Source organism: Neoarius graeffei, chromosome 10 (assembly GCF_027579695.1).
Source record: "Neoarius graeffei isolate fNeoGra1 chromosome 10, fNeoGra1.pri, whole genome shotgun sequence".
NCBI lineage: Eukaryota > Metazoa > Chordata > Actinopteri > Siluriformes > Ariidae > Neoarius > Neoarius graeffei.
Window position 1 is genome coordinate 13,631,478 of NC_083578.1, and position 19,179 is coordinate 13,650,656.

General features: G+C 40.8%; 1 protein-coding gene across 1 annotated transcript in view; it reads left to right on the forward strand.

The window, feature by feature from the left end:
* Positions 1–19,179, forward strand: part of prkg1l (protein kinase cGMP-dependent 1, like) — a 63,629-nt gene that overhangs the window by 18,298 nt on the left and 26,152 nt on the right. Inside the window, exons 5-8 of the mRNA XM_060930689.1 lie at positions 13,651–13,756; positions 14,001–14,064; positions 14,161–14,238; positions 15,716–15,810. Coding sequence (XP_060786672.1) covers positions 13,651–13,756; positions 14,001–14,064; positions 14,161–14,238; positions 15,716–15,810 — 343 coding nt within the window. The remainder of the gene's footprint in view (positions 1–13,650; positions 13,757–14,000; positions 14,065–14,160; positions 14,239–15,715; positions 15,811–19,179) is intronic.

Consider the following 19,179-nt stretch of genomic DNA (forward strand, 5'->3'; position numbering starts at 1 on the left):
GAGACTTTGTCCCAACTTTTTTGGAATCGGGGTTGTACTATTTATTTATTTTTTAAAGCAAAGGATCGTCTCACACCAAATATTGACTTTGTTTCGTTTATTATGGCTTACTGCTTCCTGTTTATAGTATTTATTAATGTTCTCCATGCCCTCTGAGCTGAAACGCCGAGTGTTGATCTACTTTCTGACAGAGAGACTGATTGAGATGAAAGTATGGGAGAAAGAAAAAAAACAGAGAATGGGTTGATGTTTTTCATGGACTGAGCCTGAATTGAGCAATGCTGCAACACCAATGCTTTATTTCACTCGGTTCATTATGCCACATCTCCTCTCTCATTCCCTCGATCTGTATGCTGTTAGTCAGCAACTGTCGACTTTGATCGTCTGGCGCTTTTATCTTGTAGTTCTCCTTCTCCTGATTCCTCGTCTTTCCCTCTGTTTATATCACTAGAAAACCAATTCTTAATCTATTACCTGTACATCTCTCTCCTCCCAACTTTTCGTCTATGCAGGGATGGATGAACAACCCTGACTGTGGGATTTCTTTAAAAGGCTCCATCTTTGTTATTCTTTCTTCATATCACTGTGCTGTTGAATGCTCCATTCTGCTGGTCTGCCAACTCTCACGCAATGAGCGTGAGACACACGCATTTGATTGTCTTCACACGCTCACACGCTATACCTCCGATTTCTCACGCTAGAAAAAAAATCTAGTTTATCTATCTAATCTAGGCTACCCATTGTGTCGCGCCAACCACTTGCGATTGATCAATTACGCCTTACACACGGCTAAACAGGCAGAGAGGTATTCCCTTCTGTACACACTCCCCTATGGTAGGTGGCGCATCTAATGATGCTGCACTAGCCGGAAGTTGGATAATTGCCTACCGTCAATTTAGAGGAAGAGGAGAGAGAAGAAGGTATCCGAGTTGAAGACGGGTGTCTCAGACAGGTTTGTACATATGCACGCCAATGTGTGGTGTTACTGGCGTAATTATGAACTTATATAAAGTTTCTTAATCGTTTTAGCCTATAAGTGTTGTGAGAATATTTAATGCCATATCGAGAGCTGTGTACTAGGCATGCTAAATCATTATAGGCCTCCTGCCGTACCACAGCCTCTATCTTCCCCAACAAGCAGCACGGGAGAGCACCTCCTTAGGACACGTTTATTAAGGCGCATTTTTAGTTTGTTTACTGTATGTTATCATACTTTATGACTTTATTTGAAGCCATACTGGAAATGTTGTAAAATAAAGCAAGTAAGAGATAATATTACAAATGCAAGAAGAGCCATTAGCCACCATACCTATTGTTTATTTACAGGGTATTTATTTTTAATTATTTATGATGTATGTAATTGCTCAGTTAAAGTAAATAAAGCATGGTCACCTGTAATATCAAAGAACTTGAACTTATGAATAATTTAAAAAAAAAAGACAGAGAACAATATACTGAGGAGACAGGGTTTCAAAGAGGGCAAGACAGGTAGAGAATATTTGTCAGATAACAGGCCCTGACGAATGCTCTATTACTAATAAGAAACATAGATAAGAAATAAATGAATAAGAAATATATTAATATAGCTTATTTAAGTATGACCAAAATTTTTAAGCCCAACTTTGTGTGCACATTCCCACCTATGGCCAAGGTTCAGCTTTTTGTGTTTCAATACTGTTCAAACTTAATCATTTTAATGTTTCTTGTAGCACATGCACATTCTGCTTACTGTTTAAGCATTTTATTTGTTCTTTTGCTGTTGATATTTTTCCCCATGCCAATCTTCTGCTGAACCCAGTGGTGGGGAAAGCCCTTAAATGCATAATGAATAGTCAGTGAGGGACAATCTTATTTTTTGCAACAGTTATTAAAAACTTAACATTTAGTTTCAATTCAGAAGGTGTTTAGGCTTAGCCGATGAAATATTTTCAAACATGAACTTGCCTTTAAATCTGAAACACAGGTCTATAGGGCTACAGGAACATTGGCAGTCATCTGTAGTTTTCTAGTGTGGGGGCTTTTAAGTCAAAACTTGGTGCTTTTGTTGGCCACAAGCTGAAGGCCTGGCAAGTCAGGGTGTGTAAGAATGTAGGTATGGCACAGCAGGCCACTCCAAAAATCCACCAGAATGCAGGAACATCTACTAAATCCAAAATCTCAACCCCCCATTGTCCATCTCCAGCTGGACGACCCACAAACAAAACACCAGAATGCAGGGGGACAAGTGAATATCAAACTGAATACAAAATTCCCACTTACTGCATGGTGTGCGGAAAAATTTTGCCGTCGACACCCCCTCCCCCCCCAAAAAAAAATCTCACTCCAAGGAATTTCGAAAAGTTGGCAGCCCTGATTCTATTTGGTTTTATTCATTTTCAATAGCAGCTGCTGTGACAGAAGTTTCACCAACAACACAAATCATAGGTTTTTGTTAATGTCTGGTAAGGGTTCATAGCTTCTGTAATGTAAGTGATAACAGGAACTAACTTATTTAATGGACAATTAAATAATATTGGCATATCATAGTGGTATATCAGATATATTCCTTTCAGCTAGCGTGATATTGAACAAGTCAAAGATGAGCTGAATGGGATATATCCAATATACCACAAAAAAGCCAGCCAATATTATTATTATTATTATTATTACATACACATTCCTTTTCAACACATCTTTCTCTTTCAAAATTCTCTCAAAATGTTCCGTATTTAACAAAGCAAACCTGGCGGCCATGTTTGTTTAGACATTGTCACAGTCGCTTGCTAGCACGGAAGTTTTACGCCTGCGATGTGTGACATCATGTTGTCTTGACAACCATGCAATATCGTAAACCATATTCAACGCTCATTCTCCATTGGGTAGAGTGACATAATACACATAGTATAAGCGATACGTTATCAATATTGCATGCTATCAAACCAAATGAATGAAACCCACAAGAAGGGAATAGAACACATTTTTATTCCATCAAAAAGTGTCCTGTCTGTATAATAAACCATAATATTAAATATAACTGTAGATGGATAAAAAGCATGGTGTCTCGTTCTTTAATTAATAAATAATTGGTAGCGGGTGGCACGGTGGTGTAGTGGTTAGCACTGTCGCCTCACAGCAAGAAGGTTCTGGGTTCTAGCCCAGTGGCTGATGGGGGCCTTTCTGTGTGGAGTTTGCATGTTCTCCCCGTGTCTGTGTAGGTTTCCTCCGGGTGCTCCAGTTTCCCCCACAGTCCAAAAGACACGCAGGTTAGGTTAACTGGTGACTCTAAATTGACCGCAAGTGTGAATGAGAGTGTGAATGGTTGTTTGTCTCTATGTGTCAGCCCTGTGATGATCGGGGGACTTGTCCAGGGTGTACCCCGCCTTTTGCCCATAGTCAGCTGGGATAGGCTCCAACTTGCCCTGCACAGGATAAGCAATTATGGATGGATGGATGGATGGATGGATAATTGGTAGTACTGGCAAATTGTTGTTATAGAACAGGAATAAACACTTCAGGATATGCTGTTATAGGAAAATGATCAACTTCGGGGTGGTAACAGGAACTCTGTCATTAATCGTTTTCCTCAAACAGCATGTCTTCTTGTGTTTTATTTCTTATGTACCATTCCCACTTTGTTCTCGGTCACTGTCCTTCTATTCATTTCGTTAATATTATTTATATTTATAAACAAGACATTTTTTAAAATAGCATTCCAAGTCAATTTCTTTCTAGATTATTCTCATCCTCTAGTTCTGTCCCATTCTCAATTATACATTTTATCTGTTTCTACAGTTGCACTCTGAAGTTTACATCCATGGAAATGAAGTAGTCATGGAAAATAATTGACTTTCAATTATGTCTTTGAACTTATTTTTCTGTGGCAGAATGATTGTACAACAAACCTCCTTAATAGAAAAAAAAACCCAAGAACTTGGTGCAGAAGTTTGAATTTGTTTTGAGTTTTCTGAAGTTATATACTCACTTTGATTATTAACTCAGTGGTGTTGAATGCTCCAAAATGTCTTTGAACTTGCCAAGGCCAAAATCTCCTCCTTCCTTCCTTTTAGTGATCGTGATTGACTATAGCTTGTAGCTTATCTGTGTCAACATAAAAAGAGCTTGTTTGACAGCACTCATTGGCTTGACCAACACACATTACAATGGGAAGGGCCAAGGAGCTCAGTGCAGATCTGAGAAACAGGATAATAGATTTACACAACTCAGGAATGTCTCTTGGAGCCATTTCTAAACAACTGCAGAATCCAAGATCAGTTCAAACAAACAAACAAAAAAGGTTTGGATGGTGAGGAACAACCCAAGAACCATCATGGCACAGGGCTTCCATGAACTGGAAACAACTGGAGCATGGTCTACAGTCAAGAGAGTTTTACATCATCATTGAGTGCCACTGAGAAGCCTCTTATCCAAAATCGACACCTACAAGCTCCACTAAAGTTTGCAGGTGACCACATGGACAAAGAAAAAGCCTTTGAGAGGAAAATTTTATAGTCAGATGAAACAAAGATTGAATTGTTTGTCCACAATGACCAGAGGTACAGAGGAACACTGTACCAACAGGTGAAGCATGGTGGTGGTAGCATCATGCTGTGATCTGTTTTGCTGCCAGCGGAACTAGCACAAAATGGATGAAATCATGAAGAAAGAAAACTATATCAGAATTATTCAGCATAACCTCAAACACAGTTGGCTGTTCCAACAGAGCAATGACCCCAAATATACACTCACCGGCCACTTTATTAGGGACACCCATAACAAACACTTGCTGTTTTATGCAGTTCTCTAATCAGCTGTTCCCTTGACAGCAGCACAACGTGTAAAATCATGCAGATACAAATTAAGAGCGTCAGTTAATGTTCACTTCAAACATCAGAATGGGAAAAATCATGATCTCAAAATGTGACTTTCTTTCACTGTGACATGGGTGTTGGTTTGAGCCAGATGGACTGGTTTGAGTATTCCAGAAACTGCTGATCTCCTGGGGTTTCACACAACAGTCTCTAGTGTTTACACAGAATGGTGCAAAAAACAAAAAAACATTGAGTGAGTGGGTGGAAACAAACGCCTTGTTGATAAGAGAGGTCAGAGGAAAATGGTCAGATTGGTTCAAGGGTTTTTTGCCAGGAAGGATATAGCAACTCATCACAACTCTTTACAACCGTGCTGAGCAGAAAAGCATCTCAGCATGCAACAGCAGAAGACCACATTGGGTTCCACTCCTGCAGCCAAGAACGAGAGTCTAAGAAACAAAAACAATCAAAGTCCTTCCCACGCCATGTGGTGCATAGGGCAGTGCCAATCTCTGTTTCCATAGCCCTCGGCCTCTCGCCTATTACATAGCTAGGGTTACAGTGGGGGGTGGGTCCTCTAGTAACCATGAGAGTTTGACTTCCCACTCACATCTGTATTGCAGCGTGCCTTGCCAGATGGCAGTAGGCACCATTTTTATGATGGTCTTTGGTATGACCCGACCATGAGTAGAACTCACGATCTCCTGATCAAGAGGCAGACACGCTAACCACTAGGCCACTCACTGGTAGAATCAAGCAAGGCCTGACCTAAACCATATCAAAAATATGTGGACAGTGCTAGGAAACACACAAATTTAATTGAACTCTCAATTCTGCCAAGAAGAGTGGACAAAATATCCAACCAGAATTCTGCCACAAGCTTGTTGATGGTGACCAAAAGTGTCTGGTCAAGGTGAAAAGGCATTTAACCAAATATTAGGTGTGATGTATGTATATTTTTGACCCTGTGCTGATTTCAGAAAACCCAGAATAAATTAAAACTTGTGCACCACAAGTTTCTATTAAATATATATATATATATGTTGTAGAATCATTCTGCCACGGAAAAAGAAAATCACTTAAAGTCCAATATTGCAGGCGGCACAGTGGTGTAGTGGTTAGGACTGTCGCCTCACAGCAAGAAGGTCCGGGTTCGAGCCCCATGACCGGCGAGGGCCTTTCTGTGCGGAGTTTGCATGTTCTCCCCGTGTCCGCGTGGGTTTCCTCCGGGTGCTCCGGTTTCCCCCACAGTCCAAAGACATGCAGGTTAGGTTAACTGGTGACTCTAAATTGACCGTAGGTGTGAATGGTTGTCTGTGTCTATGTGTCAGCCCTGTGATGACCTGGCGACTTGTCCAGGGTGTACCCTGCCTTTCGCCCGTAGTCAGCTGGGATAGGCTCCAGCTTGCCTGCGACCCTGTAGAACAGGATAAAGCGGCTAGAGGAGATGAGATGAACGAGTCCAATATTGCCACGACATTCCTTTCCATGATGACATTCATGTCTTTGAATGTAATCTTCTGATTACATCTATATCTAGATATTGTATTTCATTTCCTTGTCTTGTTTCTCTATAAAAACATTTCCTCCTCCATAATTTACTGTTTCTCCACCATTCTCTTTCTGTGTGTCTCTTTTCCCCATACAATATTCTGTATTCTCCCTCTTTCTATCCTTCTCTCCTTGTCTATTTTTTCTCCTTCTGTTTCTACATATCACCTCAATGTCTCACATGGTGTTGCCTTTGGGACTCTCGGCTTGTTTTCGCTTCATTCATAGCCCTATCACTTCCATTTGACTGAGCTGAAGTTCTTGGATGTGCTGAGAACCTCTCGGTGCAGCCCGTAATAAAAGACATGCGTGTAGAAGTGGACCAAACAGAGTGGTGTTTAATAATGCAACACACAACAATATAATGGCCTTATTAAAAAGATGACCTTTCAGCGGGATACAATCTCAGCTGCTATGGAGATGGAAGATGTTTTATTAGACTTCTTATCTGAGAGCTGGCTGAATGGTCTCAATGAATTCTGTATGATGAAGAATCTTAGTGTCATTTCGGATTTCAGAAATGGCTCTCACGCAGCACCAGACATCACACTTACGCTAGTGCTAGCGTCTCGCAAGAGCATTGGGTTTTTTGTTTTGTTTTTTAAAAATTTTAAATAGCAGTGCAGGGAGGGCTAATAAATACTGTTACTGCAAAATGAACTAAATTAATAGCTAAATAAAGTAACTCAATAAAGATTTGTAATTAATAATCAAAATGAATATAAAATGCCAAGCCCAAGAGAGCAAACTTGGCCATGCTCTCAGGGAGGGAGGGATGCAATAGTCTCTCTCTCCTATCAATCACAAGCCCTTTTTACACAGATATTTAAATAATATTGGCTGGCGTTGAGTGGTATAGCAGATATACTCCATTCAGCTAGCATGATATTGAATGAGTCGAAGATGAGTCTAGCCGAATGGAATATATCTGATACACCACATTATAGGGCGGCACGGTGGTGTAGTGGTTAGCGCTGTCGCCTCACAGCAAGAAGGTCCTGGGTTCGAGCCCCGGGGCCGGCGAGGGCCTTTCTGTGTGGAGTTTGCATGTTCTCCCCGTGTCCGCGTGGGTTTCCTCCGGGTGCTCCGGTTTCCCCCACAGTCCAAAGACATGCAGGTTAGGTTAACTGGTGACTCTAAATTGACCGTAGGTGTGAATGTGAGTGTGAATGGTTGTCTGTGTCTATGTGTCGGCCCTGTGATGACCTGGCGACTTGTCCAGGGTGTACCCCGCCTTTCGCCCGTAGTCAGCTGGGATAGGCTCCAGCTTGCCTGCGACCCTGTAGAAGGATAAAGCGGCTAGAGATAATGAGAGAGAGAGAGAGAGAGAGAGAGAGCGGCATGGTGGTGTAGTGGTTAGCACTGTTGCCTCACAGCAAGAAGGTCCGGGTTCGAGCCCCGTGGCCGGCAAGGGCCTTTCTGTGTGGAGTTTGCATGTTCTCCCCGTGTCCACGTGGGTTTCCTTCGGGTGCTCCGGTTTCCCCCACAGTCCAAAGACATGCAGGTTAGGTTAACTGGTGACTCTAAATTGACCGTAGGTGTGAATGGTTGTCTGTGTCTATGTGTCAGCCCTGTGATGACCTGGCGACTTGTCCAGGGTGTACCCCGCCTTTCGCCCGTAGTCAGCTGGGATAGGCTCCAGCTTGCCTGCGACCCTGTAGAACAGGATAAAGTGGCTAGAGATAATGAGATGAGATTATTATTATACAGTCCTTTCGGGTGTTCAACACATCATTCTCTTTCAAAATTCTCTCAAAACCTTCCGTATTTAACAAAGCAAACCTAGTGGCCATGTTTGTTTACAAATTGTTACAGTCGCTCCTAGTGCGGAAGTTTTACGTCTCCAACGTGACGTCATGTTGTCTTGCCAACCATGCAATATCGTAAACCATATTCAACGCTCATTCTCCACTGGGTAGAGTGACATAATACACATAGGATAAGCGATATGCTAACAATATTGCATGCTATCAAACCAAATGAAAGAAACCTGCTAGAAGGGAATAGAACACGTTTTTATTCCATCGAAAAAGTGTCCTGTATGGATAATAATCCACAATATTGGCATAAAAACAACACCTCAATATCCCAGCTTTGGTTGTTTACACTGAAGCCATGCCAGGGTGTGTTTTAACCCTGCGAACTGGTGTTCCATTACCAGTGGCGTGACATATCTACGCATTGGAAATATGAATACCCTGATCTTACTGGTGCTGCTTTACACTTTCAAAACAACAACGGCAGGTGAACTGAGTTTTGAGGTGCTTTTGTTAGCCATGCACATTTATACCACTCTTCAAATGTAAGCAAAGTTACCAAGCACCGTATGAACACGGAAATAACTTCCGTTAAATATTTCACGCTTCAATAAGCAAACTATATGAAGTTTGTGTCCTTAAGTGAGCCGGCTTTTTGGGGGGATAAAAAAAAAAACTGTCACAGAAAACTGTGCTTGCAAATGGATAGAGGGAGAGAATCAGAGTGAAAGGTAATGAGGAGGAGAGGAGTGGAGAGACTCATGCAAGCAACATGTTTGTGCAATCAAAATTATTTTGAGGAGAAAGTGAAGAGAAGTAGGAAGCAATTAGAGGCAGAAAAGTGTGTGGACCTTAGATACTGTAAATGGAGATGTTTGAATTTGTGCTGGTCTCAGAAAGAAGAATGCCAATGTTACAAACATCACACCCCTGTCCCACCGTGCCGGCTGTCCCTTTTACACAGATGTCAATTCTGCCTCTGTTACTATCAGTCAATGCAGTGGGCATTATGGTGAACCTCTGGCATTGCCTGAACAGCAGTTTGAAAAGATGCAGTCAGCTGGTTTTGCGTAACCCAGAGGAAGGAAGAAAGAAAGAAGGAAAGTTAGTTGGAGGTAAGAAAAAAAGAAGTGCAGTATTTCTTCCACTGTACTCAATTAATCTGCATCATTATTAATTTAAGCAGAAAGAAGAAGTCAGGAAGTGAAGATGGAGACACAAGGAGAGGAAGAGCAATCGCTCTCTGTTCTCAGCTGTTCTCTTTAAAAGTGTAGGAATGGAAGTAGAGCAGAATGAGGTCGATATCCAGAGAGAGAGAGAGAGAGAGAGAGAGAGAGAATCTTATTTGCTGGTGTCTGAGTGCTGGGTCTTCATTTCCCTCCATTTGTCACTGTGTCAGTATATCAGTAAATGTAATGAGACTTTATGGGCGTTTATACCGCAGTGCTGTTGAATCTCGATTCTGATTGGTCAGAAGGTGGTGATTATTTAAACAGCAGCTCCGACAGTAGTGCCAACAGTAATTCAAATCACAGGATTTTATTAACGCACCCGTTCTAATTGCTTTGCATCAAGCTCCATCACACCACACACTCACTGATTTAATTTCCTATTACAGATGCAGAATCTCTGCTCTATAGCATGCCATTAATTTGAGTATAGTGTAGGATACTATTACTATAATATAATGTGGTACAGTATATTATCAAACTCCAACAGATGCGGTCCAGTGGCACACACACACACACACACACACACACACACACACACACACACACACACACACACACACACACAACCTTATGGGACTCGTACACCACAGTGAAATGAACTCATCCCAGTGACAACAGAGCCACAACTCAACCTAGACAAGAAAATCTCAGAGTAAAGCTGAGAGCTGGACAAAACTCAGCTTAAAATGAAGAATGGAATAGTTGGATAGGGGAAGGAGTTTGGGGGGAGAAAGAAAGAAAGAAAGAAAGAAAGAAAGAAAGAAAGAAAGAAACGATGGAGGGATGGAGTTTGAGAAAGAAAAATTACGATAGAATGGAGAGAGGGAGTTTGTGAGAAAGAAAGAAAGAAAGAAAGAAAGAAATGATGGTGAGATGGAGTGATGGTGTTTGGGAAAGAAAGAAAAATGATGGAGGGATGGAGTGATGGTGTTTGGGAAAGAAAGAAAAATGATGGAGGGATGGAGTGATGGTGTTTGGGAAAGAAAGAAAGAAAGAAAGAAAGAAAGAAAGAAAGAAAGAAAGAAAGAAAGAAAGAAAATGGTGGGATGGAGGGAGAGAGTTTAAGAAAGAAAGAAAGAAAGAAAGAAAGAAAGAAAGAAATGATGGTGGGATGGAGAGATGGTGTTTGAGAAAGAAAAAAGAAAGAAAGAAATGATGGAGGAATGGAGTTTGAGAAAGAAAGAAATTATGGTGGGATGGAGTTTGAGAAAGAAAGAAAATGATGGTGAGATGGAGTGATGGTGTTTGAGAAAGAAAGAAAGAAAGAAAGAAAGAAAGAAAGAAAATGATGGTGGGATGAGGGAGAGAGTTTAAGAAAGAAAGAAAGAAAGAAAGAAATTATGGTGGGATGGAGTTTGAGAAAGAAAGAAAATGATGGTGAGATGGAGTGATGGTGTTTGAGAAAGAAAGAAAGAAAGAAAGAAAGAAAGAAAGAAAGAAAGAAAGAAAGAAAGAAAGAAAATGATGGTGGGATGAGGGAGAGAGTTTAAGAAAGAAAGAAAGAAAGAAAGAAAGAAAGAAATTATGGTGGGATGGAGAGATGGTGTTTGAGAAAGAAAGAAAGAAAGAAAGAAAGAAAGAAAGAAAGAAAGAAAGAAAGAAAGAAAGAAAGAAAATGATGGTGGGATGAGGGAGAGAGTTTAAGAAAGAAATAAAGAAATTATGGTGGGATGGAAAGATGGTGTTTGAGAAAGAAAGAAAGAAAGAAAGAAAGAAAGAAAGAAAGAAAATGATGGTGGGATGAGGGAGAGAGTTTAAGAAAGAAAGAAAGAAATTATGGTGGGATGGAGAGATGGTGTTTGAGAAAGAAAAAAGAAAGAAAGAAATGATGGAGGAATGGAGTTTGAGAAAGAAAGAAATTATGGTGGGATGGAGTTTGAGAAAGAAAGAAAATGATGGTGAGATGGAGTGATGGTGTTTGAGAAAGAAAGAAAGAAAGAAAGAAAGAAAGAAAGAAAGAAAGAAAGAAAGAAAGAAAATGATGGTGGGATGAGGGAGAGAGTTTAAGAAAGAAAGAAAGAAATTATGGTGGGATGGAGAGATGGTGTTTGAGAAAGAAAGAAAGAAAGAAAGAAAGAAAGAAAGAAAATGATGGTGGGATGAGGGAGAGAGTTTAAGAAAGAAATAAAGAAATTATGGTGGGATGGAAAGATGGTGTTTGAGAAAGAAAGAAAGAAAGAAAGAAAGAAAGAAAGAAAGAAAGAAAGAAAAAGAAAGAAAATGATGGTGGGATGAGGGAGAGAGTTTAAGAAAGAAAGAAAGAAATTATGGTGGGATGGAGAGATGGTGTTTGAGAAAGAAAGAAAGAAAGAAAGAAATGATGGTGAGATGGAGTGATGGTGTTTGGGAAAGAAAGAAAAATGATGGAGGGATGGAGTTTGAGAAAGAAAAAGAAAAATTATGGTGGGATGGAGGAATGGAGTTTGAGAAAGAAAGAAAGAAAGAAAGAAAGAAAGATGGTGAGATGGAGTGATGGTGTTTGGGAAAGAAAGAAAGAAAGAAAGAAAGAAAGAAAGAAAGAAAGAAAATGATGGTGGGATGGAGGGAGAGAGTTTAAGAAAGAAAGAAATGATGGTGGGATGGAGAGATGGTGTTTGAGAAAGAAAAAAGAAAGAAAGAAATGATGATGGGATGGAGTTTGAGAAAGAAAGAAAATGATGGTGAGATGGAGTGATGTGTTTGAGAAAGAAAGAAAGAAAGAAAGAAAGAAAATGATGGTGGGATGAGGGAGAGAGTTTAAGAAAGAAAGAAAGAAAGAAAGAAAGAAAGAAATTATGGTGGTATGGAGAGATGTGTTTGAGAAAGAAAGAAAGAAAGAAAGAAAGAAAGAAAGAAAGAAAGAAAGAAAGAAAGAAAGAAATGATGGTGGGATGGAGTTTGAGAAAGAAAGAAAATGATGGTGAGATGGAGTGATGTGTTTGAGAAAGAAAGAAAGAAAGAAAGAAAGAAAGAAAATGATGGTGGGATGACGGAGAGAGTTTAAGAAAGAAAGAAAGAAAGAAAGAGAAAGAAAGAAAGAAATTATGGTGGGATGGAGAGATGTGTTTGAGAAAGAAAGAAAGAAAGAAAGAAAGAAAGAAAGAAAGAAAGAAAGAAAGAAAGAGAAAGAAAATGATGGTGGGATGAGGGAGAGAGTTTAAGAAAGAAAGAAAGAAATTATGGTGGGATGGAGAGATGGTGTTTGAGAAAGAAAGAAAGAAAGAAAGAAATGATGGTGAGATGGAGTGATGGTGTTTGGGAAAGAAAGAAAAATGATGGAGGGATGGAGTTTGAGAAAGAAAAAGAAAAATTATGGTGGGATGGAGGAATGGAGTTTGAGAAAGAAAGAAAGAAAGAAAGAAAGAAAGAAAGAAAGAAAGATGGTGAGATGGAGTGATGGTGTTTGGGAAAGAAAGAAAGAAAGAAAGAAAGAAAGAAAGAAAGAAAATGATGGTGGGATGGAGGGAGAGAGTTTAAGAAAGAAAGAAATGATGGTGGGATGGAGAGATGGTGTTTGAGAAAGAAAAAAGAAAGAAAGAAATGATGATGGGATGGAGTTTGAGAAAGAAAGAAAATGATGGTGAGATGGAGTGATGTGTTTGAGAAAGAAAGAAAGAAAGAAAGAAAGAAAATGATGGTGGGATGAGGGAGAGAGTTTAAGAAAGAAAGAAAGAAAGAAAGAAAGAAATTATGGTGGTATGGAGAGATGTGTTTGAGAAAGAAAGAAAGAAAGAAAGAAAGAAAGAAAGAAAGAAAGAAAATGGAGGGATGGAGTTTGAGAAAGAAAGAAAATGATGGAGGGATGGAGTTTGAGAAAGAAAGAAAATGGAGGGATGGAGTTTGAGAAAGAAAGAAAGAAAAATTACAGTGGAATGGAGGGATGGAGTTTGAGAAAGAAAGAAAGAAAGAAAGAAAGAAAGAAAATGATGGTGAGATGGAGGGAGAGTTTGTGAAAGAAAGAAATGATGGTGAGATGGAGTGATGGTGTTTGGGAAAGAAAGAAAGAAAGAAAGAAAGAAAGAAAGAAAATGATGGTGGGATGGTGTTTGAGAAAGAAAAAGAAAGAAAGAAAGAAAGAAAGATGGTGGGATGGAGTTTGGGAAATAAATAAAAAGATAAATAAATAAAGGTGGAACAGAGGGAAAGAAAGAAAGAAAGAAAGAAAGAAAGAAAGAAAGAAAGATGATGGTGGGATGGAGGGAGTTTAAGAAAGAAAGAAAGAAAAAAATTGAGAAAGCTAAGACCACATTAAACCAACCTCTGTCTTCCACAATATGTCTCTCTCTCCCCCCCTCTCTTCCCTGTCTCCCTCCCCCATCTCTCTCTCTCTCTCTCTCTCTCTAGCACTGGTGAGCAGTAAGCTGTGGGTGATCGAGCGTCAGACATTTCAGAGAGTCCTGCAGAGGGGCAGCGTTCTCCACATCACTCAGTCTGTGGATGTTCTCCGCAGGTCAGAACCTTCACTGCAGCTCCTTTACAAAGCTGCACAATGGCAGACCTTGAAACAACCCATTCATGAACAAACACAAAACACCACTGCAAGCTTTCACTTCTATTCGATCTGTAGAGCAGATCTCTGAGCAAGCCCACGTGCAATCCCGGGCCACAGTAAAGTGCGAACATGCCGTGAAGGCCAGGGTCGTTTACTTATTTCCTTCTGTTTATTGCCCTTCATTTGCGTATTCCCTTCTCAGTGTGCCGTTGCTCTGCACCTTACCAGAGGATCATCTAATTAAAATCTCAGACGTTCTGCAGGAGGTAAGATCTTCCATCCTCACAGCCTCTGTATGTACTGCATGCTAGACGTCTGCATGTAATTATTTGTTTGTTTTAAAAAACACCCCTTTGTGGCAGTGTCATTACAGCGATGGTGAATACATTGTGAGACATGGCGCTCCTGGAGACACCTTCTTCATCGTGAACAGTGGCCAGGTGAGAGACAGGCGAGTGTAAAGCTACACATGCTGTGGTAATAACAATGATTTAACGTCTTCTGACAGACGTTACAAATCAATGACTCCATCTTTAAGGGATGTTTCCTTACCTAAGAGTTGATCTGCTGAGCAGTTCTTCAAAAGATACAACATTCAGACTTTTCTTTGGCCTAATTATTTAAAGGTCCCATGGCATGAAATTTTCACTTTCTGAGGTTTTTTAACGTTAAAATGAGTTCCTCTGACCTTCTTAAGTCACCCCAGTGGCTAGAAATTTCATAATGTGTAACCCAAACTATGCCCAACATTTGAGAATGGCGCGTCAAAACGGCGCGTTGATGAGCTCTTCCCTTTACCACGTCAGCAAGGGAGATGATCCCCACGCCCCCCCCGGATTCCCACCCACTGTATGGATTGCCCCGCCCAGTTGTAGTGAGGAGACCATAGAGGACACAACAACATGGCATCACCTAAGCGAGCGAAACATGGAAGTTGCGCTGTACATGGATGTGACAACACAGAAAAGAGTCTGTTTTTACTGCCGACGGGAGAGCCCCTGAAGACGCAGTGGCTTAATTTTATTTACTTCAATAATACGCCGTCGAGTCTACCTAAGACGGTGTATGTTTGTCGGAAGCATTTTCCTGATGAATGTTTCCACAACTTGGGACAGTACAGGGCAGGTTTTGCACATCAACTGTCACTGAAGCCTGGGTCCGTACCAAGCATCCCTGCCGCATCAGCCACAAACAGTGAACAAGTAAGTGTATAACTGTTAAATCGTTTTGCCGTGTTTTAAAATCGGTGCCACGTTAGCCTTGCAATGGCTACATTAGCTGTGCAGCTAACCGCTTCCTGCAGTTAGCCAGGTACTCTGCGCTACAAAACCAAAAAGCATGCAGCATGCTCTGTTATAATAGCCAATCAAAACAGTTTTTACAAAGACACCTACATTCTTTTTTTTAAGTCACTCGTTCATTTTATTTGTTTGTTTGTTCAGTAAAAACCCAAACGTTTGTTGAATTTATTTTATTTTCTCGCGTCGCACCTTAATGACGTCAGCGTGCGGTATTTTTCCCTTCGCGGTTTGTTCCTTCTCTCTCGCCATAGTAAGACACCCACATCCGCTTGTTCTGACCCACTGGCGGTAGCGTCACAGTGCTGTTAGCCAATCAGAGGTAACACGTTTACATGTCATGAATATTAATGATAAGACCCGCCCCCACCCTCTACCCTTCCCCGCCTCCTGCTTCTCATTAGCAAAACGACGCACTGGGAAAAGCGCTGAAATGGGGCTTTCTCCCAGGAGGCTATATCTACGTGCCGAGGGTTCATTTCGAGAAAGGCTGCGGATATAACATCCGGAAACCCCCACGAGCCCGTTTAAAGCATCAACAAACCACCATGCCATGGGTCCTTTAAGTAAATCCGAGCAAGACTAGTTTGGGCTCATATATTATTGATCTGTCCATCAGGTGCGAGTGATAGAGAGGCGCTCGGTCAGTGAGGACAGTGTATGTGTGTCCATCCTCTCCAGAGGAGACAGCTTCGGGGACAGAGCTCTGAAAGGGTAAGAAACCGAAACAACAAGTAAGCATCCAGCAGGGGGCGATGACCTCCAGTACACCATGCCGAGACCACATGCTCTTCTTTCCTTTGCAGCTTTGAAGGTACAAGGTAGACGTGTACAGTTATTATTTTTGTTTGCACCTACCTACAATATTTTCCAACAAATTTAGTTAGTTCTATTTACAAAATATAAACAAAAAATAGTAACTTAAAATAGATTTAAAGCTAGACAGCCTTTTGATTTCATAAAATCGGTGAAATTTAGTTCAGTCTGAAATTTGGTCATTGTGATATATGTTTATTTCTGGAATATCTGACAAAATATCAGGCAATTCTGTGGCTGAGAAGTTATTTAATTTGAAGGGATTCCCGAGCAAATAATGTGCATGAAATCGCTCACTTCACGCAGTCAAGCAGACAGAGGAAGTCCATGTGTGTGCGCATGCGCAGGTTTACCTTTGACCGTGCACTGACAGTTCCATCATTCTATCACTAAACAAACAGCTAATCGCACCGAGGTTCTCACTGACCGCCAGTATTTATTAGTTTGGTCCTGCGTTTCTTTTCCTTCGCAAGATAACATCTTTTCTTCTCGCTTTCTGTTACGGTCTTTCATGTTTCATTCGCACACTCACGTCTGCCATTTTCCTCTCCTGTTTCAAATTTGTATCCCACAATGCCTTGCGTGAATAAGGAAAGCCCACCACGTGATGTGTCAGGATGCAGGGACTTACAGTATGTGCAGAAGAAGACGAGAAACAAACTGCAAACGAAGCCAAAACGAGAGACAGAAATCGTGGTCGGAGACTAGTAAGGGTCGGGCGATCAGTGAACAACTTGGTAGAGATGAGACAAAGGGCAAAAAAAAGAGTCAGCAAACCAAGGCTTGGTATGAACTGAAATGAGCAGAACAATACTTCGTACTGAAGTGGCATGTGTGAGAGGCTTAAATGGGAAGAGCAGTGATTAGGGAAATGAGTGTCAGCTGAATTCAATAACTGTGCGACAGAGGGCGCTGTGAGACTTGGGACTTGTAGTCTGAGGTGTCCATATTTGTAGTCAGGGTGTTCTTAGCCGATTTACTGACATGATGCATGACGTAGTATCTTGAATTGGGTCATGGTGAATCAGGAAATATAGTGGAGAATTTAGGGCCACATGGCCCCAAATTCATTAATTGTTCTATTCAAAAAACTCATAAAATTGGAAGTCTGTGATTCAAATTCAGTAGCTTTCACTCCACTAAACAAAAATAATTGGGTGTCGGGGAAAATTCTTTTTATGACCTACCCTGGTGAAAAATAAATGTGCTAAGTGCAAGGGAGTAACTTTGATTTTGACATTGGTGGGGACACAAAAGTGATCCAAGGCAGTTACCAATATTCGTCTGTAGGTGGCAGTAAAGGACCATGGATTTGTTGTATCTGGCCTAGCCTAGTAGTAGTAGAAAGAGGTCTCTGTAAAACGGTGAACGCAGCAGACTCAGCGGCTGTCACGCTGTTAATTCTGAAATGCAAGTCGCACATCTGCATGGCCATGCAGTAGCCTACATCTGACTACTTACATTCTGTAAAACCATTAGGTCTATAAATTTAACATTCATTCATCGAGGATATTATCTAACACCAAGTTACATTGCTCCAGCATTCCTTTTCTCTGCAGCTATGCAGTAGCCTAGCTCTGATGCGTCCTGTCACGTTGCTAAACCTGCCTAAGGAGCCGCAGCAATACTTTTATGAAGGGTTTCCATACATCAAAAGGATTTTGTTGAGTTTTTAAAGCTCGACAGAAACCCTGCACTTACATTCTTGACTTTGAAGAAGAATGAACGAATGTCTCGTTTCTTGGGAGGGGGGCCGTCGTCCATGATACTCAAGTCAGCATGCGAGTCGTAGGGCAAGCATGCATGGACATCGAAGTCCAGCTCAATTTGTAGGCTGACGGAGAGTGGGGGGTGCGTGGGGTAGGTCAGGTGTGTACATGTGAGATACGGGGGGTTGATGGGCGGGTAGTCACGGCTGCTGTGGGAAGTGTGCTGCTTTTACAGCAGATGGAGTGACAGCTGGGATAGCCAACCATGTAAGTTAGCGAGAAACAGGTAGCTAATCAGAGAATGTATATCTACGTTAGAGCGGGGATTATTAGCAGTGTCATACATTTAACCCTTTGTGTGCCGTATAATCATTGCTCAGGTTAGGACATCGGTTTTATTGATCGTGATTGCACAGTAGCGGCTGAATATTGGTAGAGACACGCCCCTACCCAGAATTATGCCCTAGGCTAAGTGTACTAAAATTTAGCATACTTTTGTGTACTTGAAGCCACATTAATCATCATCAATATACTTCAAGTATGTTTATGATTAGTTAACTTGAGGCATGCTATTTTGGAACAACTAATTTTGTACTAAATATATTTTAATTGTAATTAAATTGTAGAAAAGTGCAACTTGAAGTGTATTTAGTGTACTTTTATGTGCTAAAGTGGGACAACTTAAAGTATATTTTGTATACTTTAAGTATATGACTTTATATGTACTAATATATGCTTAATTAGTACTTTGTTTGTATTATAAGTACCTTAAAAATTAGTACACTTTAGAAATTACACATAACTTTCACTTAAAGTATATTTTAGTATCTGTGATGACCTGGCGACTTGTCCAGGGTGTACCTCGCCTTTCGCCCATAGTCAGCTGGGATAGGCTCCAGCTTGCCTGCGACCCTGTAGAAGGATAAAGCGGCTAGAGATGATGAGATGAGATATTTTAGTATAATATATTCCTATAAAGTGTAATATAGTATAATTATTTTAAAGTGTGTTAAAAGTGTTAGCGTGAAAGCGTGATGTTAGTATACCTTTTATATATTTACAAAGTACAATTTGTGTAAGTGCATTTTCAATATACTATTGAAAATATGAATATACTTTAAATACAATAAAGTACATTTTTTTTCGCCAGGGTACACTTGAAAAATCTGAAAGGCAGTCTACCTTTAAGCCATCCCAAGCAGGTAAACAGTTACAGAGCAGGACTGTTACCAAATACGAATATATTATTCAGAATAAACAGAATGTATTATAAATACAGATATAAACAGTGGTGTGCTATACTTTCTTTCTTTCTATCTTTCTTAGAAAGTTTTCTTTCTTTGAGACTAGAGGGTTTGGGATCCCAAGCAAGAAGTTTTTACTTTCATGGAGGTCAGTCAGGGGCGGCACGGTGGTGTAGTGGTTAGCGCTGTCACCTCACAGCAAGAAGGTCCTGGGTTCGAGCCCAGTGGCCAACGATGGCCTTTCTGTGCGGAGTTTGCATGTTCTCCCCATGTTTGCATGGATTTCCTCCGGGTGCTCCAGTTTCCCCCACAGT